Source organism: Salvelinus sp. IW2-2015, linkage group LG14 (genome assembly GCF_002910315.2).
Source record: "Salvelinus sp. IW2-2015 linkage group LG14, ASM291031v2, whole genome shotgun sequence".
NCBI classification, from domain to species: Eukaryota; Metazoa; Chordata; class Actinopteri; order Salmoniformes; family Salmonidae; genus Salvelinus; species Salvelinus sp. IW2-2015.
This window is the reverse complement of record NC_036854.1, coordinates 11,601,882-11,626,859: the sequence shown is the minus strand read 5'-3', so window position 1 is coordinate 11,626,859 and position 24,978 is coordinate 11,601,882. Positions and strand designations below refer to the sequence as shown.

The 24,978-nt window shown below is 42.3% G+C and overlaps 1 protein-coding gene across 1 annotated transcript; it reads left to right on the top strand.

The window, feature by feature from the left end:
• Positions 1–1,191: 1,191 nt before the first annotated feature.
• rnf217 (ring finger protein 217) lies at positions 1,192–24,735 on the top strand. Its single transcript, XM_024000827.2, has 6 exons — positions 1,192–2,197; positions 14,949–15,170; positions 15,505–15,669; positions 16,622–16,823; positions 18,058–18,129; positions 19,235–24,735. Exons 1-6 carry the CDS (start codon positions 1,286–1,288, stop codon positions 19,309–19,311), a joined length of 1,650 nt encoding a protein of 549 aa, XP_023856595.1. The 5' UTR covers positions 1,192–1,285; the 3' UTR covers positions 19,312–24,735.
• Positions 24,736–24,978: the final 243 nt, after the last annotated feature.

Below are 24,978 nucleotides of genomic sequence, written 5' to 3'. Positions count from 1 at the left end.
CTCCGCTGTATTTTGAAAGTAAAATATGCCATAAAAAATGTATTTGCAACATTAACAAGCATGCTTATAAACAGTTTAATACACAATACACTGTTTAATGTTCACATATTCATGATACTACCTATCAAGAGGTTATCCTGATGAACCTCGTTTTGAAATCAATATGGTATTAGTCATTTTACTACCAACCTAACATATCCACATGTTTACAGTTGGCTTCTTAAATACAATATTAGCTCTATGTGTGAAAGTTGTTTGTCTTAGCTGAATTTCTTCCTCTCTGTACTGTATGTTAATCATGCAGATATAAAACGCACCCCCAAGAGTCCATTTAGCATTGGAAAAATCACTAATTTGACCACAGGGTTGATTCAGCACGTGTCCATTAGCCCCGGTGGCCTAATATGAAGGCAATTTAGCCCTGAAGCCCTTCTGAAGAAAACTGCACAGTCTGCACATATGCTTGTCTTTTTTACGTTTTCTATATTGATTCGCAAACCAGGTTTCCTCTGTCGCAGTTACATTTCCTAAATGCAAATCCCCCAGTTGTGATGTTGTGCTATAGACTATACTACCCTCTTCTGTTGACTGTTGATGTTGTCAGTGTGCCACTGGACCACAAATGCATTGCTGATGATTATTTCATTGGCAAATGCATAAATGGAATAAATATATTCAGTTGTGAAATGAAATGCCATCACTTTGTTTTATTGAAAGCGTCTAGTAGCCTGAATTGGCAAATGTCATGGTAGAAGGTATTATAATCTGACCAAATATGGATATTATAATTGGAATACCGTAATTTTCTCCAACTCTTGAGGTATTACTCAATTTGTGGAATCAAAATGTTGTCCTTTATGACTTCTTGCATCAGGTGCGTCCATAGATTGATTAGGTGCGCCCTTTGTGCACAATTCGCGTATAAATGACAGATCATACAGTGCCAGGTTGTTTCTACCTTGGTTGGAGGTAGCCTGTCGCTGGGCAGACAAGGATCCCCCAGACTGCACTATCAAAGTTAAATAAAACCAAAACGTAATAAGTGGATATGTATGAAACCTTCTTGCTTATTTATCATTGACAAATGCGCTGCTGTTTGCCACAGCCAAAGAGCTGGATGGTTGGATGAAGTCAAACAGCTACCACGTTACGGATTTATTTTCTSCCACACGCAGACCCGGAAGCAGAAATACAGACTTGGGCTTTGTTTTGTTTTGTTAGTATCTGGACTGGAGTTGGAGGGGAAGCGACAACGTGTGCATGGTCGGGGAGTTATACCTTGGGAATGGAAGATGAACACATTTCTCTCAATGTTTACAAGTGTAAAATGCCTAGTTTTGTCAGCAGTTATGACGAAGAGACAGTCTGCAATCCATCAGAAGTGTTTGATAAAGTTGAGACATCAGGCACAGATTTTATTCAAGATGCCAGGGAAACAAAGATCCGAACACAAGACGGGGTATCGGAGACGCACCAACACAAACCTGAGAGAACGGGTTGTAAAGAAAATGTTGAAGGATACAGTTTCAGAAAACCGACTGCAGTGGATATTTTGAGGAATTTCGGGACGACGAGATCCCCTCCGAATTTCAATAACAATTCAGCAGATGACCAAAAAMATCCAGAGGATGCCGTGGTAGAAATTGTTTTAAATGAACGAATTGATTGTGTGGACCTTGAAAAGTCAAGTGGTAGTGAAACGAAGGGTGGAAAAGAGCAAATCGCAGATCACACAGAGGGATTAACGTCATCCGATTTGGATGAAGTTGATGTAACACATTCTGACGAAATTTGTGAAAGTAGCAGGGCTGACGACGATGTCGTACAGTTGAAGGAACATGTTTACTGTACTGTATACTGTATTGCAAACGATAACTACAGGAAACCGGCTGACAATACCGGAGAACACCAATATAATGGGGCGATAACTCCGTCAACATCAAACGTCGCCACAGAGCCATCCACGGATTTGCAGCAGCAGAGCGATTTGGAACTAGGCCACCCCTCTGCCCCCGAGCCATACACCCTATCGAACCTGATTGATCCTAGAACTCTGAACAACTTTTACAACGGGGATTACAATGTATCAATTGTCTTGACCTGTCGCATCTGTCTGGACGACAAGCACATAAAGCCGCTACATTGTTGCAAGAAGGCTGTCTGTGAGGAATGCCTGAAGAGATACATCAGTTCACAGGTATAAACCTGGCATCACAATTCACTGATGGCTGTCTCCAGCATCACATGTTTTCTATGTCAAGCCTTTTGGATGAAGTGTGTGTGTCTGTGTGTGCGCTCAATAGACACAGGGTAAATCCGCAACCCTTTTGATTTGAACGAAACCTTCCATACATAGTTGCCCATTGTAGAAGTGCTAAGAGAAAGGTATTTTTTTAACCTGTATGCCAAAACATTCAAGAGATAAGGTGCTCAAAGGTGACCCATTTTGCATACCTACTATACCATGAGACACCCATGTCTTCAGCACTGGAAAAGATAAACGGTTGAGATTGATATAATTTAAAGCTTAATTAGAATATTCCCATGAAAATCTGTCGCCAATTTGATGGAAATGTAGCTAGTGACACAGAAAAAGATACATATTCAAACGAGGCCTAGCTGTTGTGATTATTGTGGGTTTTCACAACACAAATGTATGTTTACCCTCATTGGATTTGCTTTGGGTTTATTTGAGACCCTCCCTAGCTCATTGGCTTGTCAATAGCTTATCCAGGTGCAGATGTAGTGGTATGGAGACATTTGGCTGCCTGTGGCGTACTGTATACCCAATGGGAYCGTCGGTCCATGTGCTCAGACTAGTTACCACGAGGAGGAACACCTGCTGAGGCAGTCAGCTGGGAGAGTACTGGGGTCTAGTATTACACTGTACACCATGTGCTCAACTACCTGAGGTAGACCCAGTCAAAATAGTCTGTCTCCGCTGCAGCCTGGAAGAGAGACAAGTAATTGGGATGTAGGCTAGTATAGTGATAAATTAACAGGTTTAACAAGTTTCCATCTTAGTATTAGTGTTATGCCTATGTGTCAGTATTTTGCTGGGCTGCTTGGGGAGAAGGGATGGAAGGAATATCCCATTGTGTTGTAACTGTGCTGCCTCAGGCTGCCTGCCTCAGCCATTGTTTTCCTTGTTTAGGGAAGCCATGTGCTTCCTGCTTGCTGAACCTACTGGCTCCTCATGCAAGGAATAATCTGCAACAGCGCTGTGCTATGGAATTCAACAGGATAACTAGGCCCAGCTCTGTGCTACTGAGTGTAAAGTGAAGGGATATGTTAGGCATTCCCCAGAGAATGTATCCGTGTCCCTGTCTATCCTTGAATAAAGTGTGGGATGACTGTGATATGGTATACAAAGTTTCTATGGACGGCTAACACAGATAACCAGTGTGTGGTGTCTGTGGTTGGTTTGCACAGATATGGAGGATGTAGAAAAACAAGTAAAGAAATTGACTAAAGAAATTGTAACATCAGTGAAGGCACTGACTGACTGCCTGCTAAATGGATTTGTTGGCTGAGTGTTGTGGGTGTGCTGTCTATCCTCACGGCTGATGGCAGCAGCGGAGGTAGGGGTGGAGAGTGTAATGTGTGGCTGTAATTGGCTGCAATTGATAGCCTAATCCAGGGGTTCCCCGGCGTTTTTTCACAACCCCACGATGTTAAAAAAAAAGTGATGTGATCAACGGCCAATGTTTACTTTTTTAATTGTGGCTATGAGAGTCTATTACAAATCAGTCCGACAGTACTTTTGACATTATTTCAATTTGAAAGTAAGGTTTGAAGTGACTAAAATGTATCAGAAAGGTATTGGGAAGTTCAGAAGATAATCAGGCAATAATGTTGTATGATCTTCTGCCTGCCCACTGGGCAAAGACTTAATTTCAACCCCAAAAATCTATGATGACGTTGAATCAATGTGCAAAAACTGATTGGATTTGCAAAAAGTCATTAGCGTAGCCCAAATTTGAACATAAATCATCCAATGACATGGTGACATTTGTTGTTGATTTCACATTGAATMTGTTAGTTGACAACTCAACCAAATGCATACAAAAAAAAATCGCAAACGCAACATGTAACAATGTCCACAATTTTACTAACTTACAGTTCATATAAGGAAATCAGTCAATCAAAAATACATTCATTACGCCATCGTTTATGGATTTCACATGACAGCCATGGGTGGGCCTGGGAGTGTATAGGCCCACCCACTGGGGAACCAGGCCCAGCAAAGCAGAATGAGTTTTTCCCCACAAAAGGGCTTTAATACAGACAGAAATACTCCTCAGTTTCATCAGCTGTCTGGGTGGGAGGTCTCAGACGATCCTGCAGGGTAAGAAACCGGATGTGGAGGTTCTGTGCTGGTGTGGTTATGGTTGTGAGGCCAGTTGGACGTACTGCCAAATTCTCTGAAACGACATTGGAGGTGGCTTAGGGTAGAGAAATTAACATAAAATTATCTGGGAACTGCTCTGGAGGACATTCCTGCAGTAAGAATGCCGATTGCACACTCTCTCAACACTTTAGACATCTGTGGCATTGTGTTGTGTGACACAACTGCACATTTTAGAGTGGCCTTTGATTGTCCCCAGCACAAGGTGCACCTGTGTAATGATCATGCTGTTGAATCAGCTTCTTGATATGCCACACCTGTCAGGTTGATGGATTATCTTGGCAAAGGAGAAATGCTCTCTAAAAGGGATGTAAATAAATTTGTGCACACAATATGAGGGAAATACGTTTTTTTGTGCGTATGGAAACTAATATCTGGGATCTTTTATTTCAGCTCATGAAGTAAGGGACCAACACTTTACATGTTGCATTTATATTTTTGTTCAGTGTAAATCAAAACTACACGTTGAACTGGGTGGTCTTGTCCTCTCTGTTCTAATGGGTCCTGTGCTTGTTAGCATTGTAGAGTGAAACAGGAGACACGCACACGTTCCAGAGTGTCTTATCTTTCAGCAATAGGGTCCTAATATTTTGTAGCTTCAACCGTTCAAAAGATACAGCCTCATTTGTAGGAAGAAAGCAGACCTCTAGCGGCTACTGGAGGTTGCTGCCGTAACCCTGGTTCTATGAACAGAGTGTGATTGTTATTATTATTTATTTTTTCAGGGTTTCAAATCAGGCGACCCCACATGTGGCCGCGACCCCTAGCTTGGAAAACGCTGGCCTAATCACAGAGCTCTGTCCCTGTAGCACCTAATGAAATCCCGTTGCTCTTCCACGAGAGGCTGTGTGCTGCTGTGTGTTCTCTCTGAAGACAATGTCAGTTGGCCACCAAGACGGATCTTGTTATTGTCATTTTGTAGCATCAGATTGCAGACTGTTCCTTGACTCAAATCCAATTTAGTCCTTGACTCATCAAGGTCAGGATAGGGACTGATACAGCACAAGGGCATTTCCATGTAAAGGACCCAACATATGAAGTTGGGTGTCAAATGAAAGCTGAGAGTCTATATTRTTGGGAAATGAAAGCATAGATACATTTTTCAACCATTTTCCAAAAGAAAATGTCGGCATAAGCAAAGGCTTCGATTTTTGGATAAACAGAAGGAAAGGGGGTCTTAGAAAACATCTACCAGAAAAAGTCTTAAAAGGTATCAGAAATACATCAAAACACAATAATGTTGACGTAAAGACCCTACCAACTAATATCAACACTTTTATATTTAGTTTTGGAGAAATTGTTTACCTTCTGTAAGTTTAAGAAATGTTGCCTTGGGCCTTGAATTCCATTACCAAAAGCCCACATATTTTTGCATTGTAATTTCAGAAAATGTTCATGATACAGTATATCTGCACTAATAGTGGGATGAAAGTGTTTCACAGTATTACTTACCCGCAAGTGTTGTGATTAGCTGTGATATTCGCCTATTGATTTKTCCTGCTGGAGCGGCATCTGGTGTCAAAATGGGAAAGCTGTTTTGACTTTGTCGTTATCTGGTGGAAATCGGGTAAAACGGCCAATGTTGAAAGAATTTTACACTGTTCGTTCAGTTTTTGTGTATTTGAGAAAGCAAACACTTAATATTGTAGGGAATCATTGTACCTTCTAAATCTCTGTGAAATATATTTTCAATAACAAGGCTCAAGCACGAGTCTCCGCCATGTTTTGGGGAAATGGGAGGCCATGTTATGGGGGAGATTTGTTTTTAATGCAGCCTAGTGCTATTGCAATTCACCTAGCGTCCACATACTGTAGGGGAGAAAGTCTAGGTGTAGCGCCTTTAAGATATTCTCTCATTTCTCTCCCTCACGAGGAGGGAGGATAATGTAGTTCACAGAAGTAAAAAGTAATAGGCGGTCAAACCAAGTGTCTTCGTCTGGACAACCCCTCTCTATCTCTCTCTGCCTTTCTCTGAACCTACCATAGACATATGTTTCACAAGTTTGGACAGTACAATACATTACTGAGTACAGCACAGTACAGTACAGTGAGTAGAGCACAGTAGTACAGTACAGTCAAGTACAATAGAGTACATGAAGGAAAAGTAGAGTAGAGAACACTATGTTGTACTCTACTGTACTGAACTATACTCTACTGTACTGAACTATACTCTACTGTACTGTGCTCTGCTGTGCTGTAGTGTACTGCACTGTACTCTACTGTGCTCTCCTTTGCTGTGCTGTGATGTCCAAACTTGTGAAACATGAGGAGAATAACGTTCATATGCGTATCTGTGTAGTACAGATCAGGGACCCGTGATGTAATCCCCTTACCATAATTCTGTTACCGGGTGTAAATCCATTTCACTTACTGTAGTTCAATAACCAAAATAGATTTTGTTCAAACTCAAGGTAAACTCTAGTATGTCATAGCTGACACCCAATTCTTTCTGCAGACATCTTTGAATCTTAATTCGGAGCAGATATTTACAGTACCTTCAATAAATTATTCAACACCCCTMGACTTTTTCCACATTTTGTTGTGTTACAGGCTGAATTTTAAAATTGATTAAATTGAGATGTTTGGCCTAGTACATTGGCTTAGTACACACAATACCCTACAATGTCAAAGTGGAATTATGCTTTAGACATTTTTACTAATTAATTAAAAGTGAAAGCGGAATCGTCTTGGGTCAATAAGTATTCAACCCCTTTGTTATGGCAAGGAAGTTCAGGAATAAGAATTTCATCAACAAGTCACATAATAAGTTGCATGGACTCACTCTGTGTGCAATAATAGTGTTTAACATGATTTTTGAATGACTACCTCTTCTTCGTACCCCACACATGTAATTATCAGTAAGGTCCCTCAGTCAAGCAGTGAATTTCAGACACAGATTCAACCGCAAAGACCAGGGAGTTTTTCCACTGCCTCGCAAAGAAAGGCACTTATTGGTAGATGGGTAAAAATACTAGAAAGCAGACAATGCATATCCCTTTGAGCATGATGAGGTTATTAATTACACTTTGGATGGTGTATCAATACATCCAGTCACTAGAAAGATACAGGCGTCCTTCCTAACTCAGTTGCCGGAGAGGAAGGAAACTGCTCATGGATTTCACCATGAAGCCAATGGTGACTTTAAAACAGTTAATGGCTGTGATAGGAGAAAACTGAGGATGGATCAACAACATACACAATACTAATACTAACCTAAATGACAGAGTGAAAAGAAGGATGCCTGTACAGAATAAAAAATATTCCAAAATGTGCATCCTGTATGCGATAAGGCTCTAAAGTAAAACTGCAAAAAATGTGGCAAATAAATTATGTCCTGAATACAAAGTGTTATTTTGGGGGCAAATACAACACGTCACTGAGTACCACTCTTCATATTTTCAAGCATGGCAGTGGATAACGGAGCAGGGAGGAGTGATGAATGTGTGCGTGCGTTAAAGTACCAAATGCTGCCAGCGGCCATTGACGGACTTCTACGTCACAATCATGTTATGGGTATGCTTGTCATCGACAAGGACTAGGGAGCTTTTTTGGATAAAAATAAATGGAATAGAGCTAAGCACAGGCCAAATCCTAGAGGAAAACCTGGTTCAGTCTACTTTCCAAAAGACACTGGGAGACATTCACCTTTCAGCAGGACAATAACCTTAAACAAAAGGCCAAATATATAGTGGAGTTGCTTACCAAGACAACATTGAATGTTCCTGAGTTGCTTACTTACAGTTTTGACTTAAATCGGCTTGAAAATCTATGGCAAGAAAATGGCTGTCTAGCAATGATCAACAACCGACTTGACAGAGCTTGAAGATTAAAAAAATAATACTAATGCACAAATATTGTACAATCCAGGTTTGCAAAGCTCTTAGAGACTTACCCAGAAAGACTCACAGCTGTAATCGTTGCCAAAGGTGATTCTAGCATGTATTGAGTCAGGGATGTGAATACTTATGTAAATTAGTTATTTCTGTATTTCATTTTCATTACATTTGCAAAAATGTATCAAAACATGTTTTCACTTTGTCATTATGGGATATTGTGTGTAGATGGATGAGAAAAAAAGTAATCCATTTTGAATTCAGGCTGTAATTCAACAAAATGTGGAACAAGTCAGGGGTATGAGTACTTTCTGAAGGCACTGTAACAGAGTTTTTGGAAAAGGTGGTCACATAAAAACCTTAAAGAGATTTTACAGTACTTCCGTTACTAAAGTTTACATCTGCACAGTTCTTCCACAAAATTAGCTTTTGTACACTTTTCAGTTGAAATTGTTAAAAGTAGTCCATGTGCATGGAGTTGTATGGTTTGTTAAACATAGAAATTCATGTTTTTTGTTTGGCAAAAACTGAGTCAAAGCGTAATTCCGTTACCGTGGAATTCCTCCATGTTCACATGGGCTTCTTTAGGGATGAATTGGCAAATTCAATTGTTTCCAGGCTGTGATGACRAGGCTGAGGGTTTCAGGGGCAGCAGCACAGTCATCCTGTCCAACCATAGTTTATGTGGTTTGCTGCTGCTACTGCTCATAGTGATGTTATTATGCTGTAATAGCTGTATAATTCAAAATGTGCCCAATTGATTAGGCACTGTATGGACATTGTTGTGTCTAATGGATGTAATTGGGGAATGACAGGGCCTTTTGTTCTACTGTTAGGGTTTGTCTGTGGTTCTTTGGCTTGGGTTTGGCAGTTATGAATCTGCTAGTGCTAACCTGTAAAACCTGTCTGTTGAAATGGTTCTCCTGCGCCAAACAAAGTGTAATGTCTGTTACAGTACATTAACACGTTAAACACAGTAACGTCAACTGCTTGCTTRATAAAGTGGCAGTGTCTGTCATGCCTAATGCATTTCAGTGCATTAAACCTTGATTTAGAGGATTTGCTGTTGGCTCTCTTGGGCTCAAATGCTCTCAGACTTGTGCACTGGTTTCTAAGCATTTCCAGTGACCTGTGTACAGTACATTCTATGACTCAAAGAGTTTTAGGCATTCCTTGCTTTGTGTGAGTTCTATGGATCCTATGAACTCTAAGCACAGTTTAGGCCTAGTTGCTCTCCAAAACTTGTCCAATAATTGGTCAAAGTTTTCTGTCTCAACCGATGTGGGCATGAAGTACACGCCTAAGGCTGCTTTGCCTGCAGTGATTAAAACTGTCATTGCTTTTAATGTCTGTATTCGTATTCCTGTTAGGGTGACGTCTGGTCTGATGATAAAAGCCTGTATAGTCTGATTATAATAGGCTGTGTGAGGGGCCTCCCAAGTGGCGCAGTGGTCTAAGGCACTGTATCGCAGTGCTAGCTGTGCCACTAGAGTTTCTTGGTTCGAATCCAGACTGGGAGACCCATGGGGCGGCGCACAAGTGGCCCAGCGTCGTCCGCGTTAGGGGAGAGTTTGGCCGGCATCGTGCACTAGCAACTCCTGTGGCGGTCCGGGCGCCGTGCACGCTGACACGGTCGCCAGGTGTACAGTGTTTCCTCTGACACGTTGGTGCGGCTGGCTTCCGGGTTAAGCGGGCATTGTGTCAAGAAGCAGTGCGGCTTGGTTGGGTCGTGTTTCGGAGGACGCATGGCTCTCTCCAAACTACCAATTGGATACCACAAAATTGCTCTCAATTCATGTGATGCTGCCAGATCAAAGGGATGGAAATACAAATAGTTCAATCTCCTTGGGTGCCTTGGGTGCAAAAAGGCACTGTATTTTAAAAAGCCTAATTTAAATGGCTAATTCTTCATATAATAGAGCCACAAGCGTATCCTTAGTTCATCCTTGCTTTCTGAGCCCTGTCACAGCCGAGCCATGTATTGTCTACTTCCGACTCAATTTTTTACCTTTTGGTTGATTACAACATATTATTACTTCCTATTTCCTTTGATTAAGGGACTCGTTATTATTGGCTCGCCATCTTTATACTGTAGAGGAAACTCCTATCAGGCTTAGTCTGTCTAATTGTGTTAAATAAAGATGCCTCAATGAATCTCAATGAGAAGAGGCTGATAAGTAGTTGTCTGCAGGTCAGTCTTTGCCGATTGCAATGTTCTGACCTTCTGCCAGGATCCAGGGAGGACGTTATCCTGCCCTCTAGATCCGGTGTGACGCCACGTGTCTCAATCCTGTCCCTCACATTGGCTCAGAGTCGTTACATACTTGAGCTTGGCATACCACTGGTTTGTCATCCCTGTCAGAGAATATGAAGACTTTCCTCTCAGTACATATCAAAGTATTGCAGATGCTGCAAGACACATTGTTATTCGCTTGTCTTTTTGCATGGTTACGTAATAGTATCCCTAACATCTTATTATGATGTACATGGACAGTATAACTGTTAGGGACGTGACTGATTCACCAGAGCTGTGATCAAACCGATGCTGAACGTTTGAGTGTCTGTAGATTCACGTCAGCATCACAAATCGTTTCATGAGCATAGCTGAAGTGTGACATAGCATGAGGAAGTATAGAAGGGGCCACCCTAGGTAGTATTCATTGTGTTGTTTCTTGCTGCCCATTGTCACGTAGCTACCAGTCTTATCTTGTGTCACTCCTCTACCAAAGCTGGTTCCACCGGCTCATGCTGAACACTATGGACAGGTGTGTGTGCGTGTGTGTGCGCGCGTGTGTGTGCGTGCGTGCGTGCGTGCGTGCGTGCGTGCGTGGTCGTGCGTGTGTGTGTGTGTGTGTGTGTGTGTGTGTGTGTGTGTGTGTGTGTGTGTGTGTGTGTGTGTGAGCAAGGGAAAGTGAGAAAGAGACCTCTAGCCCAAGGCCAACATAGGCCCGGGGGGGTCGGCTGAGGACAGAAGCCTAATAAAGTTAATCTGCATCTCTGGTCATTAGTGAAATCAGGGCTAAAATTAGGCCTAATAAAGGGATGAAAACACACTCCCGGAGATCGCTCATTAATATCTCTGCGAGGCTGTGGTGGACTACAGTTTCTCCTCTGCTCATATGTGTTTGACTCTGAAGTAGCAGGGCAGTTATACTAGGCTCCCGAGTGGCGCAGCGGTCTAAGACACTGCATCTCAGTGCTAGAGGCATCCAGGCTGTATCACAACCGGTCGTGATTTGGAGTCCTATAGGGCGGTGCACAATTGGCCCAGCGATGAACTAAGGACACGCATGTGGCTCTATTACAGGGGAAGTTGGAAGTTTACATACACTTAGTTTGGAGTCATTAACAATCGTGTTTCAACCACTCCACAAATTTCTTGTTAACAAACTATAGTTTTGGCAAGTCGGTTAGGATATCTACTTTGTGCATGACACAAGTCATTTTTCCAACAATTGTTTACAGACAGATTATTTCACTCATAATTCACTGTATCACAATTCCAGTAGGTCAGAAGTTTACATACACTAAGTTGACTGTGCCTTTAAACAGCTTGGAAAATTCCCTGCCGTGTTGGCTGACAGTGTCACTGTCCTGTGGCCTGGTTGATGGGTGTAGAGTTGGGCTCCAGGGTCGCCCAGGGGACACCTTCACACCCTCGTCACTGGGCACTACCTTCACAGGTGGCGACTCTCTTACTGACTGTCTCGTCTCATCAGCGTCACAGCCTAGCTCGTCCTAAGCCTGTGACCTTGTCTGTGCAGGTTTAGCCAATAGCTGGGACTTCCCAATGCAAGTCACAACACAAACTTCCCACATATTCACTTCCTTTTATTTACACACACAGTATTATATAAACTTTGGCTCAAGGTATTGATTTGTAAAACAAAAAATGCTACTGTAGGTAGCGTTAGCTAGCGCTAGTCGGTCAAAACTCCAGTATGTTTTATTCTATAAATATAATATACTGTATATAGTATGTTTTATCCTCGTTCTCCATCTTCTTTTTTAAATAGTGAGCCAACATGTTTTCAGAAGTTTTATTTCCATGACAATCGTAGTATCGAATCACAATATATATTGTATCAGCACCTAAGTATCATTATAACATCGTATCGTGAGGTCCCTGGTAATTCTCAGCCCTAGTAGATACGTATATCATGCTGGTGCCCATACAGGGTTAGTTACAATAGGCCAGACATATTATTAGAGGAACCAAGCCTGTAATGAATAAATACACTTATTACATTTTTAGCTAATACAGGTTATTTTCTCTCAGCTATCTCTAAAGAACCGTCTGTGTTTTGTTCTCACTTTAGGCCTACCTAGTTCTGATCAGCAACCTCTCATGTGAGCTCATTGGGCAACAATGGCTGAGCTGCTGCTGCTGAGCTGCAACTGCAGAGCAGAACAGAGTAGACAGCCTGGCCCTGAGGAACTGAGCTGAGTGCAGGGCCAGTAACAGCCCATAGGGCCAGAGGTCAGACTGTCATAGTGTTAGGAGCCTGCTCAGTCTGCTGGGCATTACCCCAGAGGTGTGCTGCGTCACTCTCTAGTCCAGGGGTAGGCCGGATTTTGTCAGAACAGATGGTCGGGGGGTAATTATAATAACAAATTATAATCATTTGTACACTGCAAATTGACCACAAATAAGGCCAAAAAGAGATTTGAAAATAACAATATTTTCCTAACTTGATTACATTGAGACATGATCACATATTTCTATTTTTTTATTTGTGGGAATACTTGGGAACAGATTTCTTAAATTAAGCTAATTTTAGCTGAATTCCTGGTGATTTTACAGTGTATTTTGACAAACATTAAAAAAACAATCAGATTTTTATTTARTTTTTTACTTTTTTACTATTTTTTTACTCAGGTGGGCCAAAACTGTGTCAGTTTTGGCCCACCTGTTGCTGACCCCTGGTCTAGCGTTTGCTTAGTCTACTGTATGTACTACATGCCTAGCCAGCAGAGGATTAGTTAGATCAGAGCAGCAATACTGTGTACTAATCCTCTGGGAGGCCTGGACCTGGCCTGCCCTTCTGTCTGCACCATGCCTTAGGTGATAGTGGGGTGGAGGCTAAGACTCTCACTGAGACCTTGTACTAGGCCCTTCTTCCTCTGTTGTTTTCCACAGTTGTAGTAGTAGGCCACTACTGTTGTTCATGGAAGCCTTTCAGCTTCACCCAGGAAGTCCCAGTCTGACACCACGTCACGTGAACATTGTGTCCGAAATGAGATCTTATTGATACCAGAAATCTCTCCTCTCCCTGCTCTACTCCTGCCTCTGCGAACCAGTGAAGGTCACAGAGCAATGAGAGCATTGAGCCCTCTCTTAAAACCCAGATCCTAAAGAAAGACCCACCCCCATTCACACATTCACACACTCACACACACAGTATTTAATATATATAAATACTTTTAAACTGGAAGAACTTGTCCCGATTGGTATTTTTAAATCACTGATGAATGATCTTGAGACTGATTCCCTGACCTGTCAATGTTTTTATTTTGCTGTTTTTGATTTTGTTATACTCTTATGAATTCTATGGTTTTTACTAGATTACTTGTAGTTTTTCATGTTGTTTGTCWGTAAGTTTTGTAATGACTTGGTGCTGCCTATCTTGGCCAGGACGCTCTTGAAAAAGAGATGTTAAATCTCAATGAGCCCTTCCTGGTTAAATAAAGGTTAAATAAAATTAAATAAAAATAAGTATTTATATTATAAGGGTATTATGGTAACAATTAACTTTGCCTTATGTCAGTTAGCCTACAGTACATGCCAGGCCATGTACAATGAGTGTATAAAACATTAGGAACACCTGCTCTTTCCATGACAGACTGACCAGGTGAAAGCTATGGTCCCTTATAGATGTCACCTGTTAAATCCACTCCAGTCAGTGTAGATGAAGGGAAGGAGACCCATTTTAAAGAATGATTTTGAAGCCTTGAGACAATTGAGAATCATTCAGAGGGTGAATGAATGTAAGTGCCTTTGAACAGGGTATTGTAGTGGGTGCCAGGTACACCGGTTTGAGTGTGTCAATAACCGCAACGCTGCTGTATTTTTCGCTCAACAGTTTACCGTGTGTGATAAGAACAGTCCACCACCAGAAGGACATCCAGCTAACTTTACTCAACATTATTTTTTAAATTTTAACTAGGCAAGTCAGTTAAGAACAAATTCTTATTTTCAACAACGGCCTAGAAACAGTGGGTTAACTGCCTTGTTTAGGGGCGAGTTTTACCTTGTCAGCTCAGGTATTTGATCTTGCGACCTTTCGGTTACTAGTCCAACGCTCTAACCACTAGGCTACCTGCCGCCCCCATAGGCCAGCATCCATGTGGAACGCTTTCAACACCATGCCCCAACGATTTGAGGCTGTTCTGAGGGCAAAAGGGGGTGCAACTCAATATTAGGAAGGTGTTCTTCATGTTTTGTACACTCMGTATATGTTCTGTATTGTATGTATTGTATTGCTTTGTCTACCCTTCATCTACATAACACATTACGCAATCCAGTAGCTTCATGTATTGACAATATTTTATAACCGGATCTACGGCCAATGGCAATGTGTTTGCATGTAACGTATGACCACTGTCCATTCGGTAGTTGATCCTAATTTGTCATACAGCATTCTGTAGAGTAGATCATGAACCACGTCTCTCTTCATTGATCTGTGTAATGTCTATGTCTGCCCCAGGTCAGGGTGGGCAGGGCGGACATCATGTGCCCCATCACGGAGTGCAGTGGTTACCTGGAGGAGAGCCTGGTGGTGTCCCACCTGGGCAGCGAGGAAGTGGCTAAATACAAGTACTTCCTGGAGTTGAGCCGGGTCGACTCCAGCACCAAACACTGTCCCCAGTGCAGCCAGTTCACCTCGCTGAAAGGACGCACCCCCAGCAAGGCAGACCACAAATACAAGGTGAGAGAGAGGGACTATACTGTTCTGAGATCATATATTATACAGAAGGACTGAGCCCAAGTAAAAGGTGAGTACAGGGCCTCTGCTGTTTCTAGCACAAACCCTGATATTATACAGTAATAATAAGAAAATATCTGAATTACATATGTCTTTCTGAAGAATGCATATAATCTGTCCTTGTGTACTGCTTTGGGAAACGCTTAGGTTCCTTAAATCGTCAACAAAGTGCATCATTGTACATAATTAATGATGGAGGCTTTAGTCTGTGCAGACAGGCACATCTATGCACTGTATSCCGTGCATCTAGCCGATCACATGTCTATGCCCTCTGCAGATCCAGTGCACCAAGTGTCAGTTTGTGTGGTGTTTCAAGTGCCAAGCCCCATGGCACGATGGTCTGAAGTGCCGGGACTACAGGAAGGGGGACAAGCTGCTGCGTCACTGGGCCAGCGTCATCGAGCACGGCCAGAGGAACGCCCAGAAGTGCCCCCGCTGCAAAGTGAGTGACAGGGCCAGGAGAGTTTACAAAAATAGCAAACCTTGCTCCTTGAGGAGATTTAGGTCGACAGTTTTGCAGCAAAACGATGGTCCTAAAGGGTGTTCACTTGACTAGGAAGGTGGTGTTTAAATTGAGCAAACACAGCAAGTCCTGTATCCCAGCAAAACCTGCTAATTGTGTTTAAAGAATCTCAAGAGAGGACCGACAGTTCTCCAGCCCTTTATGTCTACATAAGGTTATTAGAGATGTGTTTTTCAGTTGTTCTACAGCCCTGACAGTGTCCTCAGTGCATGTTCTCTCTCTCTCTCAGGGCTTCAGACACAGGGTTAGGAAAGAGGGAGACAGAGAGATATTGTTGTCTTTGTCTCCCTAGTCCACTTGTAACGATGGCTAGAAATGAAGCATTCCAGGAAGTCATAAGACTGAGCCTAGGGGCAGAAAGTCAATACCAAATTAGATTTAGTGAGCCACATCAGCTCTTTGTTTCATGAACAGCGATAGGCCTTTTGGAGAGCAACAACAGCAAACACAACACAGGACTACTGATTCTTCTAGGTGTTGGGATCCATCACTGATGTGTAGGCTGCGAGCTAGCTGTCTGTCCATGGCAGCACTCTCCTCTCAATGTACTGTCAGTCAGCATGAGTCAGGGAGAGGGGTTGAGTGATGCTCAGATATCAGGACAAAATGTTTCGTTATTTTACCTTAAAACAAGCCAAAACACTTTGTCCACCACACAGCTTGAAGTATAGGCTACAGCCTGTGTTTTATATTCTGAAAAGACCTTCGATGAACTAACTGAAAGTCTTGTAATTGCTACATATTCTCAGAGTTATTAATTTGTGCAGAAGTTAGGATCTCACTTGAGACGAAATCAACGACTTCTAAAGGCTTTATAGATGGAGCGTTCATTAAGTCATATGTCGCTTCCTAATGATGTCACGCTCCCCAGATCCACATCCAGAGGACGGAGGGCTGCGATCACATGAACTGCACCCAGTGCAACACCAACTTCTGCTACCGCTGTGGGGAGAAGTACCGTCACCTGCGATTCTTCGGGGATCACACGTCCAACCTCAGCGTGTTCGGCTGCAAGTACCGCTACCTTCCTGAGAAGCCCCACCTCCGCCGGCTGGTCCGGGGGTCCGTGTGTGGTGAGTCTACCCAGCCTCAGCCCGGGCCCCAGAGGCCCTTAAAGCCTTCATAGAAGGGACACATTGGGATTCACTAAGTTATTAACCATTACCTTTTATGGTTATTATTATTAGGTGATCAAGCAATCAGTAGCCTCTGAAAATCTGGCATATAGAAAATATAGACCTTTTTGTGCTGAATTAAAAAGATGCTCTGATTAGCAATTGTAATTTTTTGGCCTTATGCCTGACTGCTGAATGTAGTTATGACACTTCCCGTGACTTTCCTCCTTTGTCTCTGTGATCAGACTCAGAGAGATAGATAGGCAGGCGGGGGCGACGAGGAAACTTCAATTACCATGTGGGTGGCCTTTCATCCTCTTAATCAAATCCCGCTGCTTATGAATAATTCACACAATAATGAAGACGATCAAAACGGCATGTCCTAGCTTGTTGCTGCTGATATGACTCTCTCACAAACCCGTTTTCGCTATACAATTACTGGCTCTGCTAAAAGTTTGCATTGTTGTCACGGCTCTGAAGTCAGAACAATACCGGCGTACTACAGTAGCAACCACAGAGGTTTGCATGACCCTTATCAGCAGAACGTCCTTATCTGCGGTTACGCGTGTCTCTGTGACCCTGCCTGTAGTCTCTGAATAGTAAACAGCTCTCCTGAGAGATGCAGTAGTTCTCTAAGAGGTGTTCTGGCTGCAACTCGGTGTCTGTCGTATCCCCAGGCAGTGTGGCGTGTAGTGACAGGCCTCAGCTGTTGCTCCCTGAGTGGGGTTAGCTAAAGTTAGTCAGAGGCTGCAGGTTGCCAATGGGAACATCTGACACATGGTTGACTGTGGGCTAATGTGGCCTTCAGAGGGGCTCCGACACCCCTCTCTACATTCTATTAAGGCACTGCTCACACAACTTCCATTGTTTTGACAGCCTTGACAATGTTTCCCCCATATGCAGGCGCCGTACTACAAACAAATATCTGTTTTTATTAGGAAGACCCCATCCGCCGCCCTCCCCAATGGTCCCCATAACTCGCTAGTGGCTGTTTGGATTCAGGTTGTGTGCATTGTAATTGTGCAGGAACCTATTTAAACCAATGTTTGATAGCCTGTTGAAAATGTTGATGTGCTGTCTACYAAGCTGCTATTCCAAACTCCCCTGTTCTCCCCATGCATTTTCATGTGTGTACTTGTCCTGGCCCGTTATGAACATCTGTGTTGTCTCTTCTGTCTCCCTCCAATTCCAGTAAGTAAAGTGGTGGTGGCCCCTGTTGTCATAGTCCTGGTGATGGTGGTTGGAGCATTATCCCTGGTCGTAGGTAAGCACTGTTACATCCTGTTCTAATCCTGAAGAAAACTTGACACATTAGATAACCAGTGGTGCTTTWGATGTAATCTATAATGTGTTACTTTCTCTTGGGTCAGGTAGGTACATGTAGTGTGACTCGGCTTGMTCAGTGGCTGTGGTATGCTGGTGAGGGCCACCTGTGTCTTGGTGTATTAACAGATAGAAGCGGTTAAGTGTCTGCTTGTTCAGATAGCTCTGCGACACTGGGCGATGGGAGGATGACACACTGATATAAAGCTGTTGACAGTCACTTGTTAATCTTGCAAAAATGTCGTTTTTTTACGTTGGATAAAAGTAAAGACTCAAAGCTATATCACACACTGCAGTTGAGGAACAATGGGAAAGTAATTCCACTTTTGAGAAAATGGCCCTTGAATCATTTTAGTACACCTACTGGAGAACTCTTCTTTGTTTACACCCATTCAGCATCGTTCACATCCTCTTAAGCCTTAGCCCCACCCACCTCTTTAAGGATTTTCATGTGAGGCCATGTGCTAAACAGAGTGAGTAAGGTAGTGTAGTAAACAACCAAAGATTTCAAAAACTCCAGGTAAAAATACACTTAATCTAGTCCTTGGCCTATATTCTAATCTGACTTTGGTGCAGGTCATGTTGTTCTTCACATTACTGTCTCTGGTAAACACACACTATATAAAATCAAAGTGTAGTTGTCACATTCACAGAATGCGGAAGGTGTAAACAGTACAGTGAAATGGTTACTTGCATAGTAGCAATATCAAAAATAGAACGTTTCCAGATAAAAAAATATTGTACACTGAACAAAAATATAAAATGTAAAGTGTTGGTCCCATGTTTCAGGAGCTGAAATAAAAGATCCCAGAAATGTTCCATACGCCCAAAAAGCTTATTCCCCTCAAATGTTGTGCACAAATTAGATTACATCCTTGTTAGTGAGCATATCTCCTTTGCCAAGATAATAAAAGGCCACTTCCTTGTGGGAATTGTCACTTCATTTGCATGCATTAACTGTCAGTCATTTCACTGAGCTTACTGCTCGCTCTGTATATTAACCTGCCTGTTCTCTCCTGCTCTGCTCTGCTCCGCTCTCTTCTCAGGCCTCGTGGCCTTCCCTATCTACTACATCTGTAAGAAGAGACGGAAGCGCACCCAGGGGACAGGCCGCTGGCTCTGAGCTGAGGACCATGACAATGTGGTCAGGACCCTGCTCCAGAGACGTGGCCCAGCGAGGGGACACAGGGTTGGGGGAGGGGTCCTTCCAACACGCCCCACCAGTTTCCAGCCCCAGCCTGAGAAGAACCATGCTTTAGAGTGGGCTCCTCTCTCTACTTCATGTCCACCACAAAACTGTCTGTGGCTCCTCCTCCAGCCTGTGGATCTGAAGGCTCACAGAGCACACAGAGCAGTCTACTACTGTTCCCTCCCACTAGTGACCAGGATTGCTGAGGAGAGGCTGACTGACAGGCAGGTACAGCCTCTGGTATCAAGAAGCCACTCAATGTCTTTTAGAATGGTTTGAGGTTATTTATTGAATGGTTTTTAGTACTGTTGTTTGGTTTTGTTTTTTTGTCTGGTCTCATATAGCATGGATAGTGAAACAGAAACACATTGGATAGAATGGGAAAGAGTCACTCAAGATGTGTGGGTGAGTTTATCACCATTCTTTTGTTTACGCGTACAGTAGAATGCCTTTTGCGGACCCTGAGAACCTGCAAATTTCAGGGATTGTATTGTGGTGCATACATAGATAGTTACATCACAACAAGCAATTGATTTCTCATTGTTAATGACCAATCCCTAACTGTTTCCTGTAAGTGAGATTCTGGCTCCATTTCATGTGCACACACACATTCAGCCGCTTCCGCCCCTGCCAACCCCAGAGTGCTGTGCCCACACACACACACACTGGTATTTGCATCGTCAACAAAATCCATTTAAGTCTTTTTCATTGTAGAAAACAATGGGGACAGCACTGTTGAAATTACTGCTGTTTGATGCCTAGTAATCATTTATCAATAATCTCATCCATACTTGCAAAGTAGGGTTTTACCCTATCTCTGTTTTACTAAGTGTTCTATTGTCCTAAATGATGCCGACAAATGTGGTCCAATTTAACGAATGGGAGAAGTCTGAGTGTTCACAGACAATAACCGAAAAGTGCTTCATGTGCTGCAATATATTTATTTGTTTTGAAAATGTACATTGGATACATTTTCTGCCTCCTTCAATGGTCAATATCAGATGTTTTCTGTGAGAATAGATCTAAAAACATATTTAAAACACATCTGTGGAGGACGGACCAATGGACAGACAGACCGTAAGAACCATAAATGATCGAGAAGTCATGGTTTTGTTATTTCCCTTGAGGAGCCTATTTAAGGAACTCACTTTCAAACTCACTAGATTGCTTGCAACAACCACTTTCCCAAAGTCTTCCATTATTTAAATCTAGTTGAAGTGTCATACATGCTAGTTGTATATGAATGTGTCCATGAAGTTCATACTAGTCATGTCAGGGGTTTTTGTTCACATCAAATGTGTGGATTGTAATCCCGGTGTCTTGACATCATTAATAATTAACTATAGTCCATTCTCCATTTTAATATAAAACACTGATTACAATAGGGAATGTTAATTAAACTTGGTGTATCCTAACACCAAGTCAATTTGTGCACAACATCAGCACAGAAAAAACAGTCGTGTTTGTAACACAGATGACAATCAAGTATCTCTTAGACTTTTTAAAAAGTGGCCTTTGATGTAAGTACCCTTTTGAAAGCCACACAATAGACCTGGAGCTGTGCCAGGGATTTTCTGAATCTTAAAAGGATGTAACTTGGCAACATTGGGCCTGTCCAACATCTTCCCCCCTATCCCCCCAAATCCCCAACCTTCTCACTGTGGGCGCTGTATTTATCAGACATTCAGCTCTGCATGGATTATTATTGTGTTATTAATAACACAGACTATTATGATGATGATGATGATGATGATGATGGAGATCGATGAATGCTCGGTCACTACTTACCGTGTGGACTTCAGTTACCACAATGTCAAAGGTCATGGACAGAATTTGAAATCTATTAGGCTTTTGTAATTATTCTCAGGGAGCATTCTGTTGCCATTCTCCACGGCTGTCTTTCCCTGCATGCTCCTGTAGCTGCCACTGTGCTGTGTGATCAAAACCTGTCACACAAATTGTTTGTTTTTACATGGTTTTAAAGATATATCTTACCTGACGCCAGATATGATTTTGACAATTTCTCTCACCAAGTTATTACCTGGATAATACAGTTGAAGTCGGAAGTTTACATACACTTAGACTGGAGTCATTAAAACTCATTTTTCAACCACTCCACAAATTGCTATACAAACTATAGTTTTGGCAAGTTGGTTAGGACATCTACTTCGTGCATGACACAAGTAATTTTTCCAACAATTGTTTACAGACAGATTATTTCACTTATACTTCACTGTATCACAATTCCAGTGGGTCAGAACTTTCCATACACAAAGTTGACTGTGCCTTTAAACAGCTTGGAAAATTCCAGAAAATGATGTCATGGCTTTAGAAGCTTCTGATAGGCTAATTGACATCATCTGAGTCAATTGGATGTGTACCTGTGGATGTATTTCAAGGCCTACCTTCAAACTCAGTGCCTCTTTGCTTGACATCTTGGGAAAATCAAAAGAAATCAGCCAAACGCCTGAAGGTACCACGTTCATCTGTACAAACACGCAGCCATCGTACCGCTCAGGAAGGAGACGCGTTCTGTCTCCTAGAGATGAACGTACTTTGGTGCGAAAAGTGCAAATCAATCCCAGAACAACAGCAAAGGACCTTGTGAAGATGCTGGAGGAAACAGGTACAAAAGTATCTATATCCACAGTAAAACGAGTCCTATATCGACATAACCTGAAAGGCCGCTCAGCAAGGAAGAAGCCACTGCTTCAAAACCGCCATAAAAAACCCAGACTACGGTTGCAACTGCACACGGGGACAAAGATCGTACTTTTTGGAGAAATGTCCTCTGGTCTGATGAAACAAAAATAGAACTGTTTGGCCATAATGACCATCGTTATGTTTGGAGGAAAAAGGGGGATGCTTGCAAGCTGAAGAACACCATCCCAACCGTGAAGCCAGGTGGTGGCAGCATCATGTTGTGGGGGTGCTTTGCTGCAGGAGGGACTAGTGCACTTCACAAAATAGATGGCATCATGAGGTAGGAAAATTATGTGGATATATTGAAGCAACATCTCAAGACATCAGTCAGGACGTTGAAGCTTGGTTGCAAATGGGTCTTCCAAATGGACAATGACCCCAAGCATACTTCCAAAGTTGTGGCAAAATGGCTTAAAGACAACAAAGTCAAGGTATTGGAGTAGCCATCACAAAGCCCTGACCTCAATCCTCTACAAAATGTGTTGGCAGAACTGAAAAAGCATGTGCGAGCAAGGAGGCCTACAAACCTGACTCAGTTACACCAGCTCTGTCAGGAGGAATGGGCCAAAATTCACCCGCAATACATTTTTTGTGGGAAGCTTGTGGAAGGCTACCCAAAACGTTTGACCCAAGTTAAACAATTTAACAGCAATGCTACCAAATACTAATTGAATATATGTAAACTTCTGACCTACTAGGAACGTGATGAAAGAAATAAAAGCTGAATGAAATCATTCTCTCTGCTATTATTCAGACATTTCACATTCTTAAAATAAAGTGGTGATCCTAACTGACCTAACAGGGAATTTTTACTAGGATTAAATGTCAGGAATTGTGAAAAACTGAGTTTAAATGTATTTGGCTAAGGTGTATGTAAACTTCCAACTTCAACTGTATATTAAGATGCCATTGTTTGATGCCACTTTTAGTGTATACATGTTACATTTTGATCTGACATTGGATTGACATCTGGGCAGGTGGAGGATCCACCTCTGACGTCTGAACTTGCCGGGGGCTTATCGGCTGGCTGAAGCCCCTATTCGTGCCATTGTGGCCTGGTTACCATAAAAATATGACTGGTGCCTTTACAAAGATCATTGATATAGGCTTGACGGTCTCATCTCTGCTCCAAAAACTTCTGTAGCTTGCACAACTGAAATGGTCAATTTCTCCTGATCTATCCATTGTAGATATCAATTATCTAGTAGTTTAAAGCTACAACAACACTAATAGTCGTTTTTAATGTATTGGTTGGTTTATGAAAATCAAATGCACAGATTTGTATTCTACTTTTGTTTGTGGTTCTTCTATGCTGCTGCGCCACTATCTTCACAGTTCATGTCATTCATGTTTAGCTGTTTGTGTCAGATATAATTGTGGAGTCATTAAACAGTGATGGTTAAAACGCCAAAAACATATGTCCTTTTTTATTGGATCACGTCAAAGGCAATACAATCAACTGATTTACCTTGGGGAATTGGACATGATGCAGACAATTACATTGATGGAAGCTACGATCTATAGATATGCAATATTAAAGCTGATCTACCTCCTAAAGAAAACAGTTATAATAATCTACCTTCTTCCTGTATTAAGCCAGGTAAACCCATTGATGGCTCAACAAAAAAACACTGTCTTGCACCTACCAACTGTGATGTATAGTTTTTAAAAGAACTCTGGCCCTTCCTCCCTGACCAAACCCCATTCCATCCATCCACAAAGATGTCCTGTTCAGAAGTTGTTTTTAAAGAAACATTATCACCCTTTATTTCCATTAGTGCTTGCATCCTCTGAGTAGCCTACACCACACCAGCCCGTCCAAGCTGTTTTGTTATCTGTCCTGTCCACTCTATCTTCCCTGGATGGACAGACACAGGAGAAGTCCCAAATGGCACCCTATTCCCTTTATAGTGCACTACTTTTGACCAGGGCCCATAGTAGTGCACTACAGTATATAGGGTGGCATTTGGGATGCACACTCAGCTCCCCAACGTCATGTGACCTAACTGGGGCCAGTGCTTACTCAGCAACACATAGCTCTGGGATCAGCTGACCTTGCAGCTGTGGTGGCCACTGAGAAAGTGAGTCATGACTTCTAGCTGGTTATGGACCCACAGGTCAAGAGGAGGATTCCTGGGGGATGGGGTAGTAGTTACAACAGGGCCTTCAAACAGCCAAGCGGTGTGGCTGTGGACTCCTTCCTTCCAATCGGGATCATCTGATTTATTGTGTGTGATTAGAATGCCGTGAACAGCTGTGTAAATATACAGCGCTCCATATCAAACAAATTCAACAACACAGAGGCTCAGCAGAGCTGAAAAAGCTATGAAATATGCAACACATTTAATGAGAATTGCCTGTAGTTAGTGGTTATGCTTTAGCAATATTACATACAGTAGTAATATAGGCTTTTGTTGCTGTTCTGCCCGATGCAAGGGCCTCATACCACAATAATAAACCAATGTGATCTGAATAATTGTTTATCATAATGAAAATTCCATCCAGTCAATTGAATATCCTGCCTCCTGTTTCACTCTGTAATGTGGCCTTGATGTCTGTCTGTGGGACTGTTTCCTCATGGTGTGGGGCTGTGCTCCTCTGTCTTCATACTAGCTGACAGAGACATCCTGTTGACAGAGCTAAGAGAATAAGACTTGGGAGAGCTGCAGAGAGGAGCTCAGCTACCAGTACTAGTACTTACCACACTGATTCCTGGTACAGCATGAAATAAAGCACACCCATATTAAAACTCCCAGTGAATTACAGAATTTCATATGGTGTTTTGATAAGACATGGAAACATTTAATCTTTAAAATCCGTTTGAAATTACTTTCATGGAAAGATTACAGCTTTAGAATGCAAGGTCTTTCAAAAACACATCAGAGCTGAAAAGAGCAG